Raw genomic sequence first — 22220 nt, 5'->3', positions numbered from 1 at the left:
GAGGCAGGAATTGAGTTTCACAAGCCACAGGTCAAACTAAGTACAAGGCTCGGGTGCCCAGGTAGGAGTCAGCAGAGGTCCAACTAGGTCCAATTAGGAACCACAAGACGGAGATCTGAGCTGTCAGGGTGGATGATCTGAGAAGAATTTGTAATGAGGACCTCCCTCCACACTCAGGTTTACTCATTCAACAAACATATACTGAGTACCAATTACATCTGGGGCTCTAGGAATACAAAGTTGAAGAAGTTCAGGAGTCAGTGAGGACGAAGCACAAATTAGATAATTCTATTATAATTGACCACAGGAACAACAGAGGGAGACACGGAGTGTTCTTGGGGTGCACAGGAAAGGCAGGTAGGTAATCCAGGCTGAGTTGTGTCAGAGGCACTTCCAGGGGAAGTGATGACTGAGTGGAATCCTAAAGACTCAGCCAGGTACACCAGAAACATCCAGAAGTGTAGGCACATTCCAGGCAACAGGAACAGCAAGAGCAATGGTAGGGAAGCATGATACAGGAAACAGAAGGCCCTGCGTCGTGTGCTATAAGCTAGACACTGGGGCCAGGGAGGGCTGGCTGCAAGTGACAGGAAAGGAGGGCGGAGTGGTTGACAAGAGAGCTCCCTGGTCCAGCCTAGGAAAGCTATCACTGCATCCTGAAGGCCCTGGCCAGTCAGAACTCGGCCAAGGAGCCATAGGGCGGGATGTGCTGTGACTGTGGGGGCAGGCAAGGGACTTGGGCAGAGGAGGAGGTGGGTCAAGAAGACACAGGGGAACAGGGCAATGAGAAGACCACAGCCTGGAGACACAGCGGGAAGGAAGTCAGAGTGAGCCACACAGCTCCTAGCAACTGTGCTCGGAGTGTTAATCTGTAGGGATGATAGAAAAGGTGTCCACCAACTGTTGTCAGCTGGAAAAGTACTAAGAGGCAGTGTCTCACAACAGGTGTGAAATGCCTTCACTTTAAAACAGGCCGTGTGTGTGTGTGTGTGGGTGTGTGTGTACAGGTGGACGTACACACAGAGAGGTCTGCACAGATAAACACAAATAGGCTCAATGCAAATTTTCTCTGGATATTGGAATTCTGGGTGACTTTAATTTTTTATTTTCTTTTTGAAAATTCCACCCCCCCCCCCTTTTAAGTGCTAGGGATTGAATTCAGGGGTGCTCTACCACTGAGCAACATTCCCCAGCCCTTTTTTACTTTTTTTAATTTTGAGACAGGCAGGGTCTCACTAACTTGTCCAGGCTGGCCCCAAACTTACAATCCTCCTGCCTCAGTCTCCCAAGTCTCTGGGATTATAGGCATGTGCCACTGTGCCTGGCTCCGCATTATTTTTTTTTTTTATTTTCAAAATTGACATGTATCATCTTTATAATCAGAAAAAAAAACAAATAAGGCTATTTCCATTTTGAAAAACAGAACACTAAAAAAATCCAAGTGACTAACCATCGGCTTCAAGTCTCTAGTTGTTCTTCCATCGAGTTCCTGGACAGAGTCCACAATGTCTTCCTCGAAGCGGCTCTTGCTGGGAGAATATGGGGGGCTGAACGCTCTCCCCACCCAACAGCCTCCCCTGCCTTGCACTGCCCCCTTCAGCAACAGGAGCCAGCACGCCCCCCACACCTTGCTGGGTCCCCTCTGAGCACCTCCCACACTCCCCTTTTACTGTTTATTCTTAACCGACTTTCCACAAGACCCAGCCCAGGCGCCTCTCCTCCTGAAACCAGTTCTCCATCTCCCCCACCTAACGGAGTGTCCTTTCCAGTGAGAGCCATGCATCGCTCTATCCCAGTGGTTCTATCCCAGAGTCTGGTGGGTGTGGGCTGTGAGTGCACGGTCTTTCCCCAGCTCTGGATGGTATGTCGCTTCCTCTCTCTCCAGTCTTCTGGTTCACAGTCAGACTCCAAACCTTTTGGCTGACTAAATGCGTTTTTGAGCCATGTCTGAATCAGGAGCGCTGATGCCCAGGTTATATGTTATTGTGTGGATTACACTGGGCCAGTGGTACTCCAGTTCACACTGATAGCCCTCTTTTCTCCTTTTCTTCCTCTCACCCCTACATCCATCATCTTCCTTTTATTTCCTCCTTAGAAAAGTGTTTCATAAATTGTGGTGCATGAAAGAATTACCTGGGCTGGGTGTGGTAGTCCATGCCTGTAATCCCAGCTCCAGAGGCTGAGTCAGGAGGATAGCAAGTTCAAGGCCAGCCTCAATAACTAATTGAGGCCCTAAGCAACTTTGCAAGACCTTGTCTCAATTTTTTTTTTTTAAAAAGTGGTGGGGGGATTTGGCTCAAGGGTTGAGCACACCTGGGTTCATCCCCTGGTATCAGAAAAAAAAAATTACCTGGGATGGGCACAGTAGTGCCCATGGAATCCCAGAGACTCAGGAGGCTGAGGCAGGAGGATCACAAAATTTTGAGGCCAGCCTCAGCAATTTTGGGACATACTGTCTCAAAAAAGAAAAGAAAGGCATTGGGGATGTAGCTTTGTGCTATAGTGCCCCTGTGTTCAATCCCTAGTAACACACACACATATTACCTGGGAAACCTGGGAAATATGGATTCACAGTTCTGATTTTTTTTTTTTTTTTTTTTTTTTTTTGGTACCAGGGATTGATCTCGGGGCACTTAACCACAGAGCCACATCCCCAGGCCTATTTTGTATTTTATTCTGAGACAGGTCTCACTGAGGGGCTTAGTGCCTTGCTTTTGCTGAGGCCGATTGGAACTCGTGATCCTCCTGCCTCAGCCTCCAGAGCCACTGGGATTACAGGTGTGTGCCACCACGCCCGGCTTTACAGTTCTGATTTTTTAGGTCAGCAGAGGATCCCAAGAATATGTATCTTCACCAGTATGTCAGATGATTCTTACCTACTTTGAAATGTAGACGTCTTCATTTTCCTTATTAACATTAATTGAGGGAAGTGGGAAGCGTGCTACCTACAACATTCTGCTTTTCCCATTTATATTTCCTGATCCTACAAACCCAAATCTATCTCCCTGGGTCAGACTTCACAGACATCCTGGGATAGAGAGATGCTGTCCATTTCAAGTATGTACTGTGGCTCAGAAACAGCTTGCCAATAGCCTTCAGTGCACCTGACTCACAAGGACAATGACTTAGTCTCATTATATATCATAACAACAATTATCACCATCGTCATGTCCACAGTAACTGCCATTTATCAAGCCCCTACTTAGTGCCAAACACTGTGCAAAATATTTTACTAGCATTGTCTCTCTGAGCACTCCCAGCAGCTCCATCAGGCAGATTCCATCATGATCCCCACTATCCCGGCGAGGAAACTGAGATTAGGGAAGGTTGCGCTCCAGGTCATGAATTGGTAAATGGTGAAGCCACTTGTAGCCAGACTGACCTAACCCACCGAGGCTCCTGGTTTCGTCTCCTGCCAAAGATTTCCTATAACAATAATAGGTACAATAATAACAGCATTACATTCCTCCTCACATCAAAATGAATAACTGAAAAGGTCAAAGATCTAAAACAAAAAGATGAAACCTGAAAAGTATTAGGACCTCTGGCACCGAACAAGACAGAGAAGATCCATTACAACCTCCCACTCCCTAATCTCTAGTTACAACTAAAAGTGAACAAAATATAAAAAAGCACTTATCTGTAAAGTAAACAAAAGCAGGAAGATGGGGAATGGGGGTCAAATTGGAGTCGCAGATCATGAAGGATAACTTCCCCAGGTTCCCTCCCTTTTCTCTGGCACCCCAGTCCTGGGACTGTAGGGGAGGCCATAGGGGCAGCTAAAAACTGTGAGTCTGGTCAGGGTCACTGGGGGGAAAGCCCCAGAGTGTGGGAGGGATCCTTGTTTTCTTTCTTTTTTGCCCTGAAGGTGGGTCCCAGTCATGAAGCTGTTACAGCAGCAAGATTACAACAGAGAGAACTAAGTAAAACCCCATCTTGACTGCCAGAGCCTAGGAAAAGCACGCCCTTTGAGAAAGGAGTTCTCTAATTCAGTGTATGAATCTGCTCAACTCCCAGGCTTAATCCTCAGCTTTGCATGCAAAAAGAAAAAGCCCAAAGCAACAACAAAACAGGGAGAGAGGCTCAATCAGCTGGGCACAGTGGCTCAAGCCTGTTATCTCAGCAACTTGGGAGGCTGAGGCAGGAGGATCACAAGCTCAGGGATAGCCTCAGCAACCCAGGGAGACCCTGTTTCAAAATAAAAAATAAAAAGGGCTGGGGATCTAGCTCAGGTCAAGGTCCCCTGGGTTCCATCCCCCGTACTGCAAAGAAAAAGAAGAAAAACAGAATTGTTTTTTCTCATCATAAAATTGAGAACAGAATTATGACTTAAACCACTACCCAAGTCAGATTAACCCCAAAGCAGCACAAATGGGGGACAAACCCAGAACAGCCAAGCAAAGGCTTGAAAACTAAACTTGCATTGGAACCCTAATCATGGGGGGAGGAGTGATACAGAACTCAGTCTGAATCTAATAGGGCCTGCTGAAACAGAATCAAGATTTTCTGGAGATTTTTTTTAATTAAGAACCAGAGTGTCCTGAAATAATATCTTAATGTCCAGAATAGAATCAAAAATCACTCAGAACATAAAGAAGAAAAATGTGCAGTTTTTTGAAAGAAAAGACAATCAAAAGATAGCGATCTTTCGATTATTCCATCCAGCCGTTGGAATTATCAAACGAAGATGTTAAAGCAACTATCATAAACATGATCCAAGAGAACTCTTTTGAAATGAATGGTAAGATGAAAGTTTTCAGCAGAAAAATAGACCTACACAAAGAAACAAATGGAAAATTTGAACGTAAAAATTACAATATCTGAAATAAAAGATTCACTGGATGAATTCAAAAGCAGAATGAAGATGACAGAGGTAGAGTCAGTTAATGTGTAGATAGATAAGTAGATATCATCCAATCTGGACAAGAGAGGGAATAAAGGACGAAATCAATGAAGAGAGCCTGGAGAAAAGACAAGCCACACTCTCAAATTTTTGTAAGACAAAATCAAAAGGTTGAACATTCATGTCATTGGAAGCCCAGAAGAAGAAAAGAGATCAGTACAGGGAAAAAAAAATGTAAAGAAATAATGGGTTGGCACACACCTGTAATCCTGACTACTCTGGAGGCCAAAGTAGGAAGATCACAAGTTCAAGGCTGGTCTGGGCAGCTTTCTCAAAATAAAGTTAAAAAGGGCTGGGGATATAGCTCAGTGGTAGAGCCCTTGCCTACCAATGCACAAAATCCTGGGTTCAATCCCTGGTACCACAAACAGAATAGGAAGAAGAAGAAGAAGAAGAAGGAGAAGGAGAAGGAGAAGGAGAAGGAGAAGAAGAAGAAGAAATAATGGCTGAATTTTTCCCAAATTTGGTAGAAAGATCAATTTAAAGATTTAAGAAACTCAGTAAATTCCAAACAAGATAAACCCAAACAAAACCATGCCAAGACATATCATAATTAAAACTGGTAAATATCAAAGAAAAAAATACTGGAAAATCTTGAAAGAGTCTAGAAAAGCAACAACAACAACACACATTACTTCTAGGGGATCAATGAGGCAAATGACTATTTAGATTTCTCATCATAAATCATGGAGTTCGGATGAACAACAACTTTAAAGTTCTGAAAAGAAAAAGAACTTTGCATATTTCCCCTGAAGTAATAATAAATTAGTGCTAAGTAGACTATAAAAGTTTAGGTATGTATTTTGTAGTCCTTAGCACAAACCCTAAAAAATACATACATATATGTAAATATCACAAAGAAATATGGCCAAAGAGGAAATTGATTAAAATGGAATACTAAGTATATTTATATAAAATAAAAGAAGAAAGAGGGAACAAATAATTGTAGGAAAAACAGAAAATGAATAATAAAATGGTGGACTTGATCTAAACATATCAATAATTACATTAAATATAAATGGCTCAAAATACAGAAGTTGTCATATTGAATTTTATAAAAAGACCAAAAAATACTCTTATAGAAAGAAATACTCCTTGAATATATAGAAATAGGTTAAAAGTAAAAGAATGGGGAAATATATGGGACAAAAAAAGCCTGTACCAAAGAAAGTTATCATGATGATGTTATCATAATACCTATCATCTTGACAAGGAATATTTATTACCAGGAATATGGAGGAATCTTACATGAAAATAAAAGGGACATTTGGCTGTTTCACCAAGAAAACATCACAATCTGCATTTAAAACAGATCTTTAAAATACATGAAACCATAACTGAATGCACAATCATAATTGGAGAGTTCAATATTTTTCTCAGTAATTAAAAGAACAAGTACACACAAAATTGGTAAAGACACAGTAAATCAGAACCATACTCTCAAATTAATCTGATTGACAATCATTGAGCACAATAACTAACAATAGCAGAATATATATTCCTTTTCCTTTCACCAGGAACATGCACCAAGAATATATTCTGTAACCCAGAATATCAGCTAACAAACTTAAAAGAATTAAAATCAGCCAGGCCCCATGGCACATGCCTGTAATCCTAGCAGCTCAGGAGGATCACAGGAGGATCTCGAGTTCAAAACCAGCCTCTGCAAAGGTGAGGTACTAAGCAACTCAGCGAGACCCTGTCTCTAACTAAAATACAAAATAGGGCTGGGGATGTGGCTCAGTGGTCGAGTGCCCCTGAGTTCAATCCCCAGTACCAAAAAATAAAAAAGAATTAAAATCAAACAAACTGTGAATGACATTTAACTATCTTGTACAGTATCTTGTATTTGTATAGAAAAAGCATGGGAGTTTCCTTAAGGCTTTCATGAGCGTGTGGGGTGGGGGTGTCACGGGGGTTGTTCACTATATGCTTCTGCATTTTCATTTTTTGTAAGGTCTACTTTGTCATGAGAAAATAGTACTGGAAATTTTCTATTCTTGCTGTTTGACAGGTATAGGCATGTTTTCCCTCAGCTTTCGCCCAGAACTCTCAGATTTCCCTTGACTGACCCTTAATTCACTAGACCATTGGAACCCACAGAATTCCAGTACATTAACACCCACTGCCCTCCACTCACTCCACCCACCCCCCCACCTCTTGGGTCATAACTCACTTTCGGCAATAAATGGCCATTACCTGTTTTCCATATCAAGAACCATTAAACCATGGTTCCTCTGTTAGATCTGTGTCTTTTTTTCATTTCACTGACTTCTCCATTATTGTTTGATGCTTGGAGAATTTGTGGTTTTTTTAAATTTCCTCTTATTTTAATTATATAGAAATCAGAAATTTATTCCACTTGTTAGTAGGATGAACACAGGGCTTCAGTCCAGTGATCCAGATTCAAATCATGGCTCTGTCACTGGCTGCATGATTTTATTCTCCAAGACTCTACTTCCCCATCTGGATCATGGTTTGACAGGGACCCAAAAAATATACTTGCAAACAGCAATATTTCTTCACCTTCCACAGCCACGAAGGAAATTCCCTCTGTGTACTTGGATTCTCTTCTTCCCTCCTCGTCAACCCATCCTAATACACCCAGTAGGCTAAGGATGGTTTTGTCTTTACTAGATTTTTCCTCCAGATCTGTTATGCATATCAAGGTCGTTTTTCTATTTACACTGAAAATGAAAAGAAAAATAAATAGAAATATGACCTTAATACTGGTTGGAGGAGGAGGAGGAGGAGAAAGAAACTTGAAATGGGGAGGGGTTGAGAATGTTTATTTAAAAAAAAAAAAAAAAAAAAAAGCTATACCTGCTCAATTTGAGAGCTTTAGAGTATGAGTCTGGACTTAGGAAAGTGAAGTTGGGTATAAGGCAGATGAGTGTCTGGGTAATAGTGGATGATAGGCAGAACAAATGAGAAGGGATGGAGAGGAGAGAAAAGAGAAGATGAAAGAAAAGGAAGGGTGTCACTCTGTCGTGGTCATATTCTCTTTCAGTACATTTTTGAGAGTCAGAAATAAAAATTCAAAGGGCTGGGGATGTGGCTCAAGCGGTAGCGCGCTCACCTGGCATGCGTGCGCCCGGGTTCTGTTGAGAGCCACAGCCGAAGGGGCCCCAGCAAACTTCCAGCTGCCAGCTGATGATTGGCTCACAGCGGCCCCAGCAACATCTAGCTGATTGGCTCCTCTGCGGTGATGCTCATTGGGCTGTTTCCCTGCCCTTTCAGACCACGGAGCTGCTCATTGGGGGACTTTTTTGGCTCCGCCCACGTGACCCAGCCAATCGGCCTCAAGAGCAGGAGGATTGTGGGAGGTGGAGACAAGCTTGTGTGGGAGAGAGAGGCTTGTGGGAAGCCGGTGGTGGCAGTTGAGGCTCTGAGGGTTTTTCCTGAGAGGCTGTTTTGTTTGGAGTGTGTGGTTCTAAAAATAAAGTTAGTTTCTTTTGACAAGTGGCTCCTGATTGTGCCCAGCCAGACTGCGGCAGGGTTCGATCCTCAGCACCACATACAAAGATGTTGTGTCTGCCAAGAACTAAAAAATAAATAAATAAATATTAAAAAATTCTCTCTCTCAAAAAAAAAAAAAGAAAGAAAGAAAGAAAGAAAAGTTCAAGTTATTCTGTGGTGACGGATTGATGTTTTCCAGCATGTAATGGTGCCCAGAAGAGGCCACTGAGTAACCCTGGCTCTATACAGGCCACACAGGGGTAGCCTTCCAGCTCTCACTGAGGTGGAGAAGATCTAATAAGATCCTAGGTGTAAAAATTATAATTTGTAGATTTTCTTTGGCCTGGGGTCCTGCTGCAGGCAGGGGAGGGAAGGCAAATGCTACTCTCCAACCTGCTTTTTAAATTTTATTTCGAAACAGGGTCATGTTGAATTGCTCAGACTGACCTTGAACTTGAGATCCTCCTGCCTCAGCCTCCCAAGTATTTGGGATTACAGGTGTGAGCCACCACACCCAGCATAATAGTTTTATTATTGTGTCCTTCAGCTTTCCACTTGGGTGTGAGTTCAGTTCAGTTCCCCAACGTTGTGAATACACCAAAGAGCTCGGGAGCAGGGAAAACTGTAGAATTGTACCGTTTTTACTTGGGTCTTCAAGAAAGATCCATGTATTATGAGGCATTAACAGATTCTCATTCATTCTCCAACTCCCTACCCACCCATAGCTTGAACTTATCTTCACTCCTGAGCAAAACAGAGAAGAGGCGAGTCTCTGATCTGATTAAAATTGACCAAGTTTCTGACCCCAGGCAGACCGTGGACCCAGGAAAGAATTTAATTGAAGTTATAGAAACATTAAGCTGCCCTTGTCTTGCAGATCTAAATTTTGAGTCCCCAAGTTCACATTCACTGCAGAGGTTCACAGCTTTAATGAATGAACTTCAGGGGAAGCTTCTGCTGAGCAAGCTCTTGGTGGAACAGTCTTGGCTACTCTCCAGGGAAGACAGTAATTACTAAAAAGAGCTTCTGCTTTCTAGTCCCTGCTTGGCCACTATTATCTGTGGTTCTCTGAGTAGGGTTCAAGCCTCTTTGCACCTCAGTTTTCTTATCTGTAAAATGGGTTTAATGACACCCTGCCCTGTCCTCCTTACAATGTTATCTGGAGGATTCAAGGAGATAAAGTATGTGAAGGTACTTTTTGTGGGACTATAAGGGCGTGGGGATGGCCCTCATCTGGTAGTCTGTGAACTCGAGGATCAGAGTCCTAGATACCTCTCTTCTCCACCAAACTGTTCTTCTTTGAAGCGGTGACTAAATTGTCCCTGGAGCCACACTGGGGGTAACTGGAGGACATCCAGGGCTGCTCTCTCAATATCAGCAGTGCTCGCTTCATCTTGAAGAGATTCTCAGGGCACAGAATAAATTTATGTTCATTGCGAAAGAGTCTGTCTGCTATGCGACAACAAATTAAGCTCCGGGTGACTATTCCTGTAAAACACGTCCTGTGCTTACCACTGCTATTATGGGGTGGATAGACATGGTCAAGAATCAATTAAAACTCTGACACATTCAATGGGGCTCAAAGACCTGTTTCACAGGTTTCTCCAGAGGAAAATACTCACGTTACATTAGGCCTTGGAAGCCGACCGAGGCAAGATTTCAGAGACAAGTTCTAAGGTTTACAAGACAGACCTCGCTCGGCTTTTCTAAATCATTTCAGAAGGGCCACTTAAAGGATTACAGCATTCAGCTCATCGCGATTCTGACAGCATCATGGTGGAACTGGGATTGCCATCATGCAGACATCCTCTGGAAAACTGTAAGTCCCCTCAAAAAAGGCATTTAAAGAAATGGTGGAAATATCGTAGTGTTGCTAGTGACGCATTTTGAAGCCAAAGCGAGTGTCAAGGAAGTAAAATCAGGGGAAGATTGAAACTGAAATTCCTCTTTATTTTTACAATTGGGCTGTACTAGGAAAAGGTGCAGCCATGGCCAAAGAACTTTCTTTTAAAAGAAGTTCTAGAATCTCAAGAAAAGATTCACCAAAAAAAGTGAAGAAAGGGGGTTAGAGAGGGGTAGGGATCGCGTTGGTAGTTGCCACGGCTTAAACTACACTTGTGTGCCAGCCAGTGGGGAGGTTAACGATAGGAACGTGGTTTCTTGACTAATCCAGACATCTGTGCGAGCCATCTTTCCATCTCATTGCCTGAAATAACTTCTCCCAACCTGAATAAATAGAAGAGAGTTTGAAGTTCAGGCAGGATATTTCCAGAAGTGTCGCCTACCAGCGAGTTTCAACAGAAATAAAGAAGCAAACAGGAACTAATGACCAGGGGCAGTCAGGCGTCAGCAATGATCCTGGTTGAGGGAGGAGCGAGACTGGCAGAGGCAATCAGGGGGCCAGGAAATGGTCTGGGGGACCAGCTGAGCCTGATTTTGCAGACTAATTCAGAAACAAAGAACGAGGGGAAAAGCCACACAAAGGTAGACAGTAAATGTCATGCTTTCAAGAGATTTCACCAGAATTGACAGAGAGAGAGAGAGAGAGAGAGAGAGAGAGAGAGAGAACAGGAACCCCGGAGCGTAAGGGCAAGACAAGGCCTGCTACTCACATGTTCAGCTCCCATGCAGAGCACGACATTTGCAGAGGAAATGCTCTCACAGGGCAGGAATCCATCAGTTAGGAGAGTACAAATGTTTGGCAATTCTGATCCTGAAATCTGCCCGCCATATCTTTTCACTTTAATTATACAAGGAAAGGAAGGGGGGTTGGACACCCTCCTTTTAACTGCGTATACTACTCACTATAATTTTTCAAAAAGACTTCTTGATTCTTAAGTTGCCATCTATTTATTTTATGGTACTGGAGATTGAACCCAGGGCCTTTAGGTGCACGAGGCAAACTCTCTACCACTGAGTTATCCCCAGCCCTTAGGTTGCTATTTCAATCCTGAAGTTTTCTCTCCACTGCTTTGGGGAAAAAGAATACTTTTTGTGGAATGGACTTTTGTGTCTGTAATTGCTGTCTTCATCTATATAGAAGGGGGCCTTTCAGAGCCATCGAGAGGGGTTCTGAATATCTGAGGGCCAGGTTAGGGATAGAACACTCAGTGGTAGAACACTAGCCTGGCATGCGTGAGGCCCTGGGTTCAATCCCCAGAGCCACCAAAAAAAAAAAAAAGAAGAAGAAGAAGAAGAGAAGATGATGTGTGGGCCTTGGAGTATTGCCAAGGTCCTTGGAGTTAGAAAGGGAGGGTGGCAGGCCAGTTCTGTGTCCTGTCCTCCTTCCCAACTCTCTCCCCTCCATGCAAATATTACTAAAATATCCAACCTTCTCACCTGACAAAAAGAATTTAACCTCCCAGAGAATTATAATGAGTTAGCCAAAGGCAGACCAACATTAAAAAGCCAGGTGTAACAGCCAGGGATACAGCTCAGTTGGTAGAGGGCTGGCCTCACACGCACAAGTTCCTCACATGCACAATCCCCAGCACCACAAAAAAAAAAAAAAAAAAAAAAAAAAAACAGGTATGTGGATAACTAGTTCCACCACACTGGTCTTCCTCTTCCTTTGCCTAAAGGAGCTGGCCAGGTCTTCTAGGCCTCATCCACTCCCTGTCCCTACATAGGTCATCCCTCAAATTCCATCACCATATACACTATATCATCCCTAGGGATGTGTAAAACCCTCGAGTCAATCCAATCCACAAGCATTTATTGAGCACCTTCTTTGTGCAGCCCTGGGCCAGGTACTAGAGATTCACTTATGAATTTAAGCCGCAATCCCTGCCCTCAAAATGCAGACAACTTTTGAGTTCTTTGTATATCCTGGAAACGAACGCCCTAAATCTGGGTGTGGGTGGCAAAGATTATCTCCCATCTTGTAGGCTCTCTCTTCACTTTCTTGGTTGTTTCCTTTGCCTTTGCTGTGAAGAAGCTTTTTAGTTTGATGCCATCCCATTGATTGATTTTGTTAATGTTACTTCTTGCATTTACGAGTCTTGTTGAGGAAATCAGTTCCTAAGCCAACATGATGGAGCGTTGGGCCTACATTTTCTTCTAGCAGGTGCAGGGTCTCTGGTCTAATGCCTAGGTCTTTGATCCACTCTGAGTTGAGTTTTGTGCAGGGTGACAGGGGTTAAATTTCATTTTATTACATATGGATTTCCAGTCTTCCCAGCACTGTTGGTTGAAGAGGCTCTCTTTTCTCCAATGGATGTTTTTGGCACCTTGGTCTAGTATGAGATAACTGTATTCTGTGGGTTTGTCTCTGGGTCTTCTAGTCTATTCCATTGGTCTTCATTTCTGTTTCCAATACCATGCTGGTTTTGTTACTATAGCTCTGTTATGATGCCTCTTGCTTCACTTTTCTCACTAAGGATTGTTTGCTATTCTGGGCCTCTTATTTTTCTAATGAATGTTATGACTGCTTTTTTATTTCTATGAATAATGTCATTGGAATTTAATAGGGATTGCATTAAATCTGTATAGCACATTTTTTTTTTTTGGTACCGGGGATTGAACTCAGAGGCACTCAGCCATTGAGCCACATCCCAACCCTATTGTGTGCATGTAGGTGTATGTATATATTGAATTTGGAGATAGAGTCCCACTGAGTTGCTTAGTGCCTCACTTTTGCTTAGGCTGGCTTTGAACTCGCAATCCTCCTGCCTCAGGCTCCTGAGCCATTGGGATCACAGGCTCGTGCCACTGTGGCTGGCTGTAGAGTGCTTTTGGAAGTATGGCCATTTTTTTAAGTTGCTTTGTAGGCCTTTATTTCATTTATTTAATTATATTTGATGTTGAGAATCGAACCCAGTGCCTCACGTATTCTAGGCAAGTGCTCTACCACTGAGCCACAACCCCAGCCCCAAGTATGGCCATTTTGACAATATTAATTCTGCCTATCCAAGATCATAGGAGATATTTCCATCTTCTAACATCTTCTTCAATTTTTTTTCTTTAGTGTTCTGTGGTTTTCATTGCAGAGGACTTTCACTTGCCTATAAATGGATGGATCGAGATTATCATGCTAAGTGAAATAAGCAGTCCCAAAAAACCAAAGGACAAATGTTTTCTCTGATATGTAATAGCTAACCCACAATATGGAGGAAGGGGGCAGAGAACAGAAGTTCAGAGCATTTGATAAAGAGGAATGAAGGGAATAGAGGGGGGATAGGAATAGGAAAGACAGTGGAAAGATTCTGACCTAAATTTTCTATGTACATATATGAATACACAACAATGAATCCCACCATCATGTATATCCACAAGACTGGGGCCCTAAATAGAATAAGAGGTATCCCATGCGTGTATCGAAATGAACACTACTGTCATGTATATCTAAGAAGGACCAATATAAAAACAAATACACAAAATGTGTACAACTTATTGTCATTAAAGGCATCTCATAATTGTTCTATGGTAGAAATTTTATTGAATGTACTATATTATTGGACACAAAAGGGAAGGGAGGGAAACCATTTGGTGGTTCCTCAAAACACTGAACATAGAATTATCAGATAAGCACCCAATCCCAGCCTAGATATACATTCTACCAAAAAGAATAGAAGATAGGTACTCAAACTAGTATGTGAATATGCATGCACAATTTTCCCAATGACCAAAAGATAGAAACAATCCAAACATCCACCAGTGAGTCAATGGATAAACAAATTGTGATATATCCATACAGTGGAACAGTACTCAGTCATGAAAAGGAATGAAATTTTGATACCACATGCTACCATATGGATGGACTTCAAAAACATTATACTAAGTCAAAGAAACCACACACAAAAGGTTACAAATTGTATGATTCCATTTACAGGCAGTATCCAAAACAGAAAAAATCCACAGAGACAGAATGCAGATTGGTGGCTGCCAGGGGATGGGACAAGGAAAATGGAAAATAATTGTTTCATGGAACAGGGTTACCTTTTGAGGTGATGGAAATATTCAGAAACTAGATAACAGCAAAAGTTACACAGTATTATAAATGTACAAAATGCTACTGAGTTGTTTCAATTAAAATGGCTAATTTTATGTTATGTGAGGTTCCTTGATTTTAAAAAGAGAGCCTGGCACGGTGGTGCACACCTGTAATCCAAGCAGCTTGGGAGGCTGAGGCAGGAGGATCACAAGTTTGAGGGCAGCCTTAGCAAATTAGCCAGACCCTATGCAACTTAGTGAGACTGTGACTCAAAATAAAAATAATAAAATAAAAAGGACTGGGGATGTGGCTCAGTGGGTAAGCGCCCCTGGGTTTAATCTCCAGTATCAAAATAAATAAATCAATAAGAGAGAGAGGAAGTGGAGCTCTCTAAAGAGGTTATGTGGAAGCCAGAAAGCAAGCTGGTAGGCTCAGCTGAGGATCAGCTCTTGTAAGCCTGGAATGTCTCTGGACTTTATTCTGTGGGGTAGCCAATAATGATCTTCAAGCAGAAGGATGACTTGGTCAGGTCTGTGTGGTAGACTGGGCACTTTGAGTGGAGGGCTAGCCACAGTAGGGAGGGTCTGCACTCACAGGAACATGTGGAAACTGTGGGCTCAGTGTGAGATCATAAGGAATGTACCAGATAAAGAACACTTCGCAAGTCACCAGAAATACCTTCCACTAAAGTCAAACTCAAATATTAACTGGGATGAAAAATAATAGATGCAACTCATTTAAAAATCAACCTTAAAACAGCATAAGTCCATCTTCTTGCACATCCTACCAGCTTTGGCATCTAGCTGAATTTTTAAGGTAAAATTAACCTACTTCCTCTTCCTGTGAGGATTACTCATACCGACTTGTCCTTGAACAAATACTTCACCAAGGAAGCAAACCCACGTTTGATGAGAGCAAATTGCAACCCAAAAATAGGTTTAGAAAAGGAACTAGGATCCAAAATTAATACATTATATTATCTCAGTCTCGACTTTGGGCACATTAGCATGTCAAGAATATTTTACACTGTGACTTTGTTAAAGTACCCACATGGCTTTATACAGAGAAAATTTGAATGAAACCAGAATGAAAATCTGATCTATTCCATATTTATTTAAGTACTAAATGCAATGTAACCTATCAGGATCATACAGAACCTATCAAACCAAACTTCAGAGGAATTCAAAAGACCTCTTTCATGTAGTGGGTCTGCCAATTAGCTTCACCTTGTTTCAGATTCCCCAGCCATTTTAAAGGAAATGCCATGACTGAGGGGTTTCCTGGACTTTCAGTGCTAAAACCAAAACATTTGGGTGGAAAGAAATAGTCAGCAGCCCCTCATCTACTGGTTCCTTGAATTCTGTATCCATGGGTTGTGCATCTGCAAATTCAACCAACTATAGTTGGAAAATATTTTTTAAATTGTATCTATATTGAACCACACCTTAAACTATACTACAGAGCTATAGTAACAAAAAAAAAAAAAAAAACATGGTATTGGCACCAAAATAGACTTGTAGACCAATGGTACAGAATAGAGGACACAGAGACAAACCCACATAAATACGGTTATGTCATACTAAACAAAGGTGCAAAAACATTCACTGGAGAAAAAATAGCCTATTCAACAAATAGTGCTGGCAAAACTGGAAATCCATACGTAGCAAAATGAAAACAAACCTCTATCTCTCACCCTGCACAAAAATCAACTCAAAATGGATCAAAGACTTAAGCACTAGAATAGAGACCCTGTGCCTACAGAAGATAAAGTATGCCCATATCGTCACCATGTTGACCTAGAATCTGACTTCTTTAACAAGACTTCTAAAGTGCAAGAAGTGAAAACAAGAATCAATAAATGGGATGGATTCAAATTAAAAAGTTTCTTATCAGCAAAGGAAACAATCAATAATGTGAGGAGAGAGCCTACAGATTGGGAGAAAATCTTTACCAAATGCACCTCTGATAAAGCATTCGTCTCTAAGATACATAAAGAACTAAAAAAACTTAACACCAATAAAAACAATAAATGGGCTAAGAAATTGAACAGACATTTCACAGAAGAAAAAATACAGTCGATCAACAAATATATGAAAAAGTGTTCAACATCTCTAGCAATTAGAGAAATACAAATGAAAACTACACTAAGATTTCATCTCACTCATGTCAGAATGGCAGTCATCAAGAATACAGGCAACAATAAATGTTGGCAAGGACGTGGGGGAAAAGGTACACTCATACATTGCTGGTGGGACTGCAAATTGGTACAACCACTATGGAAAGCAGTATGGAGATTCCTCAGAAAACTTATAATGAAACCACTATTTGACCCAGTTATCCTACTCCACAATTTATACCTAAAGGTAACTTAAAATCAGCATACTATAGTAATGCAGCTACATCAATGTTTATAGCAGCTCAATGCACAATACCTAAACTATGGAACCAACCTAGGTGTCCTTTAACAGATGAATGGATAAAGAAAATGTGGTATTTATATTCAATGGACTATTACTCGGCTTTAAAGAAGAATGAAATTATGGCATTTGCCAGTAAATGGGTGGAGTTAGAGAATATCACGCTAAGCGACATAAGCCCATCCCAAAAAACCGACGGCCAAATGTTTTCTCTAATATGCGGTTGCTAATTCACAATAAACCAGGGTTGGGGGGGGTACTAGAGAAGAATAGCATTACTTTAGATTAGGTAGAAGGAAGTGAAGGGAGGCGGGGATGTGGGGATAGGAAAGATAATAGAATGAAATATGCATTATTACTTTATGTATATATGTGACTGCATGACCAATATGATTCTACAACATGTGCTCTCAGAAAAGTGAGAAGTTATATCCTATCTATGTATGATACATCAAAGTGCATAAATGCATTCTACTGTCATGTGTAACTAATTAAAACAAATTTTAAAATTTTTAAAAATAATTGGGTCTGGGGTCGTGGCTCAGCAGTAGAGTGCTTGCCTCACATGTGTGTGAGGCACTGGGTTTGATTCTCAGCACTGCATATAAATAAATGAATAAAATAAAGGTCCAACAACTAAAAAAATATTTTTTAAAAATTGTACCTGAATTGAACACATGCAGACTTTTTTGTCATTATTCCTAAACAATAATAATTGATATTATTTAATATCAATAAATAATAATTGATACAGAGTATCAATATTTGTGTAGCATTTACATTGTATTAGGTATTTAAGTAATCTATAAATGATTTAAAGTATACAGCAGGACTGCAGAGGTTCTATGCATATTCTACACCATTTTACATGACAGAATAAAACATTCACAGATTTTGGTATTCATGCAGGGTCGTGGAATCAAGCCATGAATACTGAGGGAGGATTCTACATTCAAAGAGCAAATTCATTACAAATGAGTTCCAGAATCTCAGCACCAAATGTGCCATAACAGAATGTGGTTCTCAGGCAGACGCAGGGGGATGTTTTTTAAGTTCCAAATCATTCACTAAGAAAATGGCTACTGAGGTCCTGCCATGTGCCAGGCTCAGGATCAAGGGTTGGGATCCAGAGATGAAGGCAGGCCAAGCTGACCTCGGGAGATGCTCACGGGCTCCTGGCCAAGCAGAGATGTACTGGGCGACAACCCAGGCTGAGACAATGAAATTCATAATTAGAGGTTTCAGCTTCTAAGAGCCAAGCATTTACATATATTATCTCTCACTCTCAAAACAAAACCTCAAGGTGGGTAGTATTATCCACATTTTAAAGATAAGAAAAAAAATCTGAAGCTTAAAGAGGTTGTAGAATGTACTCAAGGCCACTCAGCTAGTAGTGACAGGCAAAATCTAAACCAAGACTTTAAGCAAGGGCCTTTGATTCCAAAACCTATGCCTGTTTTGCTATCCCCAGGTCCCATTCAGTATGATCAGGGTTAAGATCTCTGTCATTCATATTCCTGATCTTACTCCAGTTTGTCTTAGTGTTTCATCAGAGCAGCTGTATCTATGCTCCGAATTGATAGCAAAATTGCCAGGTTTTAAACATTCTTGGTACTGATGGCAGAGTGTGGGGGAGGGGAGAGGTTAGACATTTATGTTCAACTACAGGTCAAATGAAAATTACTATTAAAAGTTAGATAAAGCCAGGCACAGTGGCGCATGCCTGTAATCCCAGGCTCAGGAGGCTGAGACAAGAGGATCGCAGGTTCAAAGCCAGCCTCAACAATAGCAAGGTGCTAAGCAACTCAGTGAGACCCTGTCTCTAAATAAAATACAAAATAGGGTTGGGGATGTGCCTCAGTGGTTGAGTGCTCCTGAGTTCAATCCCTAGAACCCAAAAAGAAAGAAAACAGAAAGAAGTTAAATCAAGATGGCATACAGAGAAGGAAGCATCAGGAGAACCTTCGCGACATTGGAGTAGGCAGTGGTTTCATAAAACACCAAAGGCAAAAGCAACAAAAGAAAAAAAAAAACAAATTAGACTTTATCAAAATGAAAAACTTTCACATAACTATCAAAGGATACTACGACAGAGTAAAGAGGGTGCCCTCAGAATGAAAGGAAATATTTGCAAATACATATCTAAGGCAGTAATGTCCAGAACATGGAGAGAATTCCTAAAACTCAGCAACAAAAAACAAACGACCTGATTCAAAAATGAGCCAAGTGCTAAAACTGACATTCTCCAAAGACGATACATGAATGGTCAATAAGCACATGAAACATCATTAATCTTTAGGGAAAAGCCAATCCAAACCACAATGAGATGCCACTTCTTGCTTATCTGTCTGGCTGTTGTAAAAAAAGAAAACAGAAAATAACAACTGTGGGCGAGGATATGGAAAATTGGCCACCTTGCGCACTGCGAGTGGGAAGATAAATTGGTGCAGCCAACAAAACACAGCGCAGCGTTTCCCCAAACAAGTGAGAATGGAATCCGCATGTGATCCAGCAGTGACACTTCTGTCTATCCACCCCAAAGAATCAAAAGTAGGGACGTGAAGACGTATGCGTATCCCCATGTTCATAACAGCATTGCTTACCACAGCCCCAATGTGAAAGTAACCCCAGAATCCTTCAACCAACAAATGGATGAGCAAAATATGCTGCCTGTATACAGGGGATAACATCCAGAATTTAAGAGGAAGAAAATTCTGACACACGCTACAACATAGATGAACCTTGAAAACGTGCCCAAGTGAAATCACCCAGACACAAGAGGGCAAATAGTATATGGTTCCCTCCCATGAGGAGCTCAGAGTCGTGAGATTCACAGGAACAGAGAGTAGAATGGTGCCTTCCAGGGCTGGGGTGTGGTTTATGGGTACAGAATTTCAGAAGTTCAGTTGGAATGATGAAAACATTCTGGAGATAGATGGTGGCTGGTAGAGACGGTTCTACAACACTATAACCTACAAATCGTTAAAGGGTACATTTTATGTCATCTGTGTTTTATCACAATAAAACAGCAAAAGAGGGCTGGGCATGTGTCTCAGTGGAGGAGTACTTGCCTGGCATGCATGAGGTCCTGGGTTTGATCCCTAGCACCCAGTAAACATAAAAATAATAACAAAGATAATATACAGAGCACGTGCATCTGTGGACCTCAAATTCCCCCCCAAATTTCACTAATGACCAAAAAAGTATGCTCTTAAAAAATTCACTAGATGGAAATTGTTTAGTGGGCATAAATTTTACTTTTGCAAAATGAAGAGTTGTGGAGATTAATTGCAGAACAATGTAAATATACTTGACACCACTGACACGGACACTTTAAAATGATTAAGATAGCAGGGGCTAGGGTTGTGGCTCAGTGGTGGAGTGTTTGCCTAGCATGTGTGAGGCACTGGGTTCCATCCTCAGCACCACATTAAAAAAAGAAATAAAGATATTGTGTCCATTTACAGCTAAAAATAAGGTTTTTTAAAAAAATGGTTAAGATAGCAAATTTTATGTTGTATATTTTACAAATATTTTTTTCTAAAATAATAATAATATATCCACTGAACACCAGAAAGCAAAAATGGGTGCTACCAACCCATCAGAAACTGCCAGGCAGTTCTGACAACAGACGGGATTGGACTGAAGGAGAAATGTGGATGAGGAAACCCCAGCTGGAAATACCCTCCAGAGGCCCTATTGTGAAAAGCCATCAAGGAAGAGGAAGAGTGACTGCAGGGAGGGGGAACTAACTGGGGTGCTCTATAGGAAATGGTGCTCGCTCTGGAAAAGGCTTTAGCAGTAGCACCTGGAGGGCGAGGGCAGATCGCGGGGGCCACTCCTAGAGCCGCTGATTCAGTTGAGCTGGGTGGAGTCTGAGAATCCGCAGTTCTAATAAACTCCCCAGTGATGCTGGTGCTGCTGGACCCTTCGCCCTCATTCACGTGACATGAGAGTGAGAAGAGCAGCATCTGTACCAGGTGGGAGCACCAGGAACAGACACTGAGGCCCCAGGTTTCTAGAAAACTCAGGCGTGGAGGACCAGGAATCTCCCTACTGGAGGGCAACTCCCAACACACAGCCTGTCCTCCCAGACAGTGATGGGAAGGAGCTACTTGGACCAGATCCACGGTCATCACAAGCCCAATAGAGATTCCTAAAGTTAAAGGACAGTAGCAGCAAGGATTGCCAAGTACTTGAAGAAAGCCAACACCAGAGACAAGCATCAATGTCACGAAAGACTAAGTCCACAAGGAAGTAGAATTAATCAAACAAAAGATGTTAAAACGTGCGTAACTAACACTCTCAGACAGAAACGCACACAGGAAGAACAATGAGAAGGAGTAATAAGCAGGAGGAAGGAGGGAGAAGAGGAGGAGAAAAGGGAAGAGATTGTCATGAACAGACGCAGATCACATGTATGAAGTGCGCCAGCCATGAGAGCAAGGCTCGGTGAATGTTTGCATCCTATATACACTTGAAACCCCAGACCAAAATAATGAATGCATCCAGTGCGCATGGTGGTGCACGCCTGTCATCCCAGCAACTTGGGAGCCTGAGGTAGAAGGATTGCAAATTCAAGGCCAGCCTCAGCAACTTAGAGAAACGCTAAGCAACTTATTGAGACCCTGTCTCAAAATGAAAAATAAAAGGGCTGGGGATGTGGCTCAGTGGTTAAGTGCTCCTGGGTTCAATCCCTGGGACCGAGAGAGAGAGAGAGAGAGAGAGAGAGAGAGAGAGAGAGAGAGATCCAGAGGCTCCTTTTCTAGTCAGTAACCCCAAAGATAAATAAGAGCCATTCTGCCCTTCATCACCAGAAGTCTATTTGCCTGGTTTTAAACCTCATATAAATGAAATTGGAGATCATGTTGCTCTTCTGTGTCCAGCTTCTTTTGCCAATTCTGTGCAATTCACCCTCCTTACTGTGTGTAAGCAGTAGTCTGTCCTTTTCCACTGACAGTATTCCATGGGTGAATGTCACAGTGTTTCTTTTCTTTTTTTCTTTTTTTTCATTTTCTCTCCCTCACTCACTATTAATGGACATTTGGGTTGGTTCCAGTTTGGTTCTTATAAATGGTGCTGTTAAGGACGCCAACACTTGATATCATAGTTTATACTTATAGCAAATGATGGAAGAAAGGTATTAAGTGATTGTAATTTGCATTAACCCAATTAGTAATGCTACTGAGTACCTTTCCATCTTCTGGCTGACTATTCGGATGTCTTTATTTGTGAAGTAATTTTTATAGTTTTTAGCCTATTTTTTTTACTTTGGATTGGTCTTTTTCTTATTGATTTTTATAAGAGTTCTTCAGATAGAGTAAGTTCAGATTGTGTCAGAAATTAGTGTATTGTTAACACTCTCTAGCAGTCTGTGGCTTGTCTTTTCACTCTCGGGAGGATGCCTTTTCATAAATAGAAATTATTCATTTTGATGAACTCTGGTTTATCAAGCTTTTCTCTTAGCTTGTACTTTTCTGTATCCTATTTTTAAAGTTTTTGGCTCACC

General features: G+C 41.6%; 1 protein-coding gene across 1 annotated transcript in view; it reads left to right on the top strand.

Moving 5' to 3' along the window:
* Positions 1-10035: 10035 nt before the first annotated feature.
* Positions 10036-22220, top strand: part of Ptpn3 (protein tyrosine phosphatase non-receptor type 3) — a 148609-nt gene continuing 136424 nt past the window's right edge. The window contains exon 1 of the mRNA XM_046451393.2: positions 10036-10181. Coding sequence (XP_046307349.1) covers positions 10136-10181 — 46 coding nt within the window. The 5' untranslated portion in view covers positions 10036-10135. The remainder of the gene's footprint in view (positions 10182-22220) is intronic.

The sequence above is a fragment of the Marmota monax genome, unplaced genomic scaffold (assembly GCF_021218885.2).
Source record: "Marmota monax isolate L192 unplaced genomic scaffold, Marmota_monax_Labrador192_F-V1.1 WCK01_AAM20220418_F8-fsc00020, whole genome shotgun sequence".
Classification (NCBI taxonomy): domain Eukaryota; kingdom Metazoa; phylum Chordata; class Mammalia; order Rodentia; family Sciuridae; genus Marmota; species Marmota monax.
Note: the sequence above shows the minus strand (reverse complement) of the source record. Positions and strands in the feature narration are given on the sequence as shown.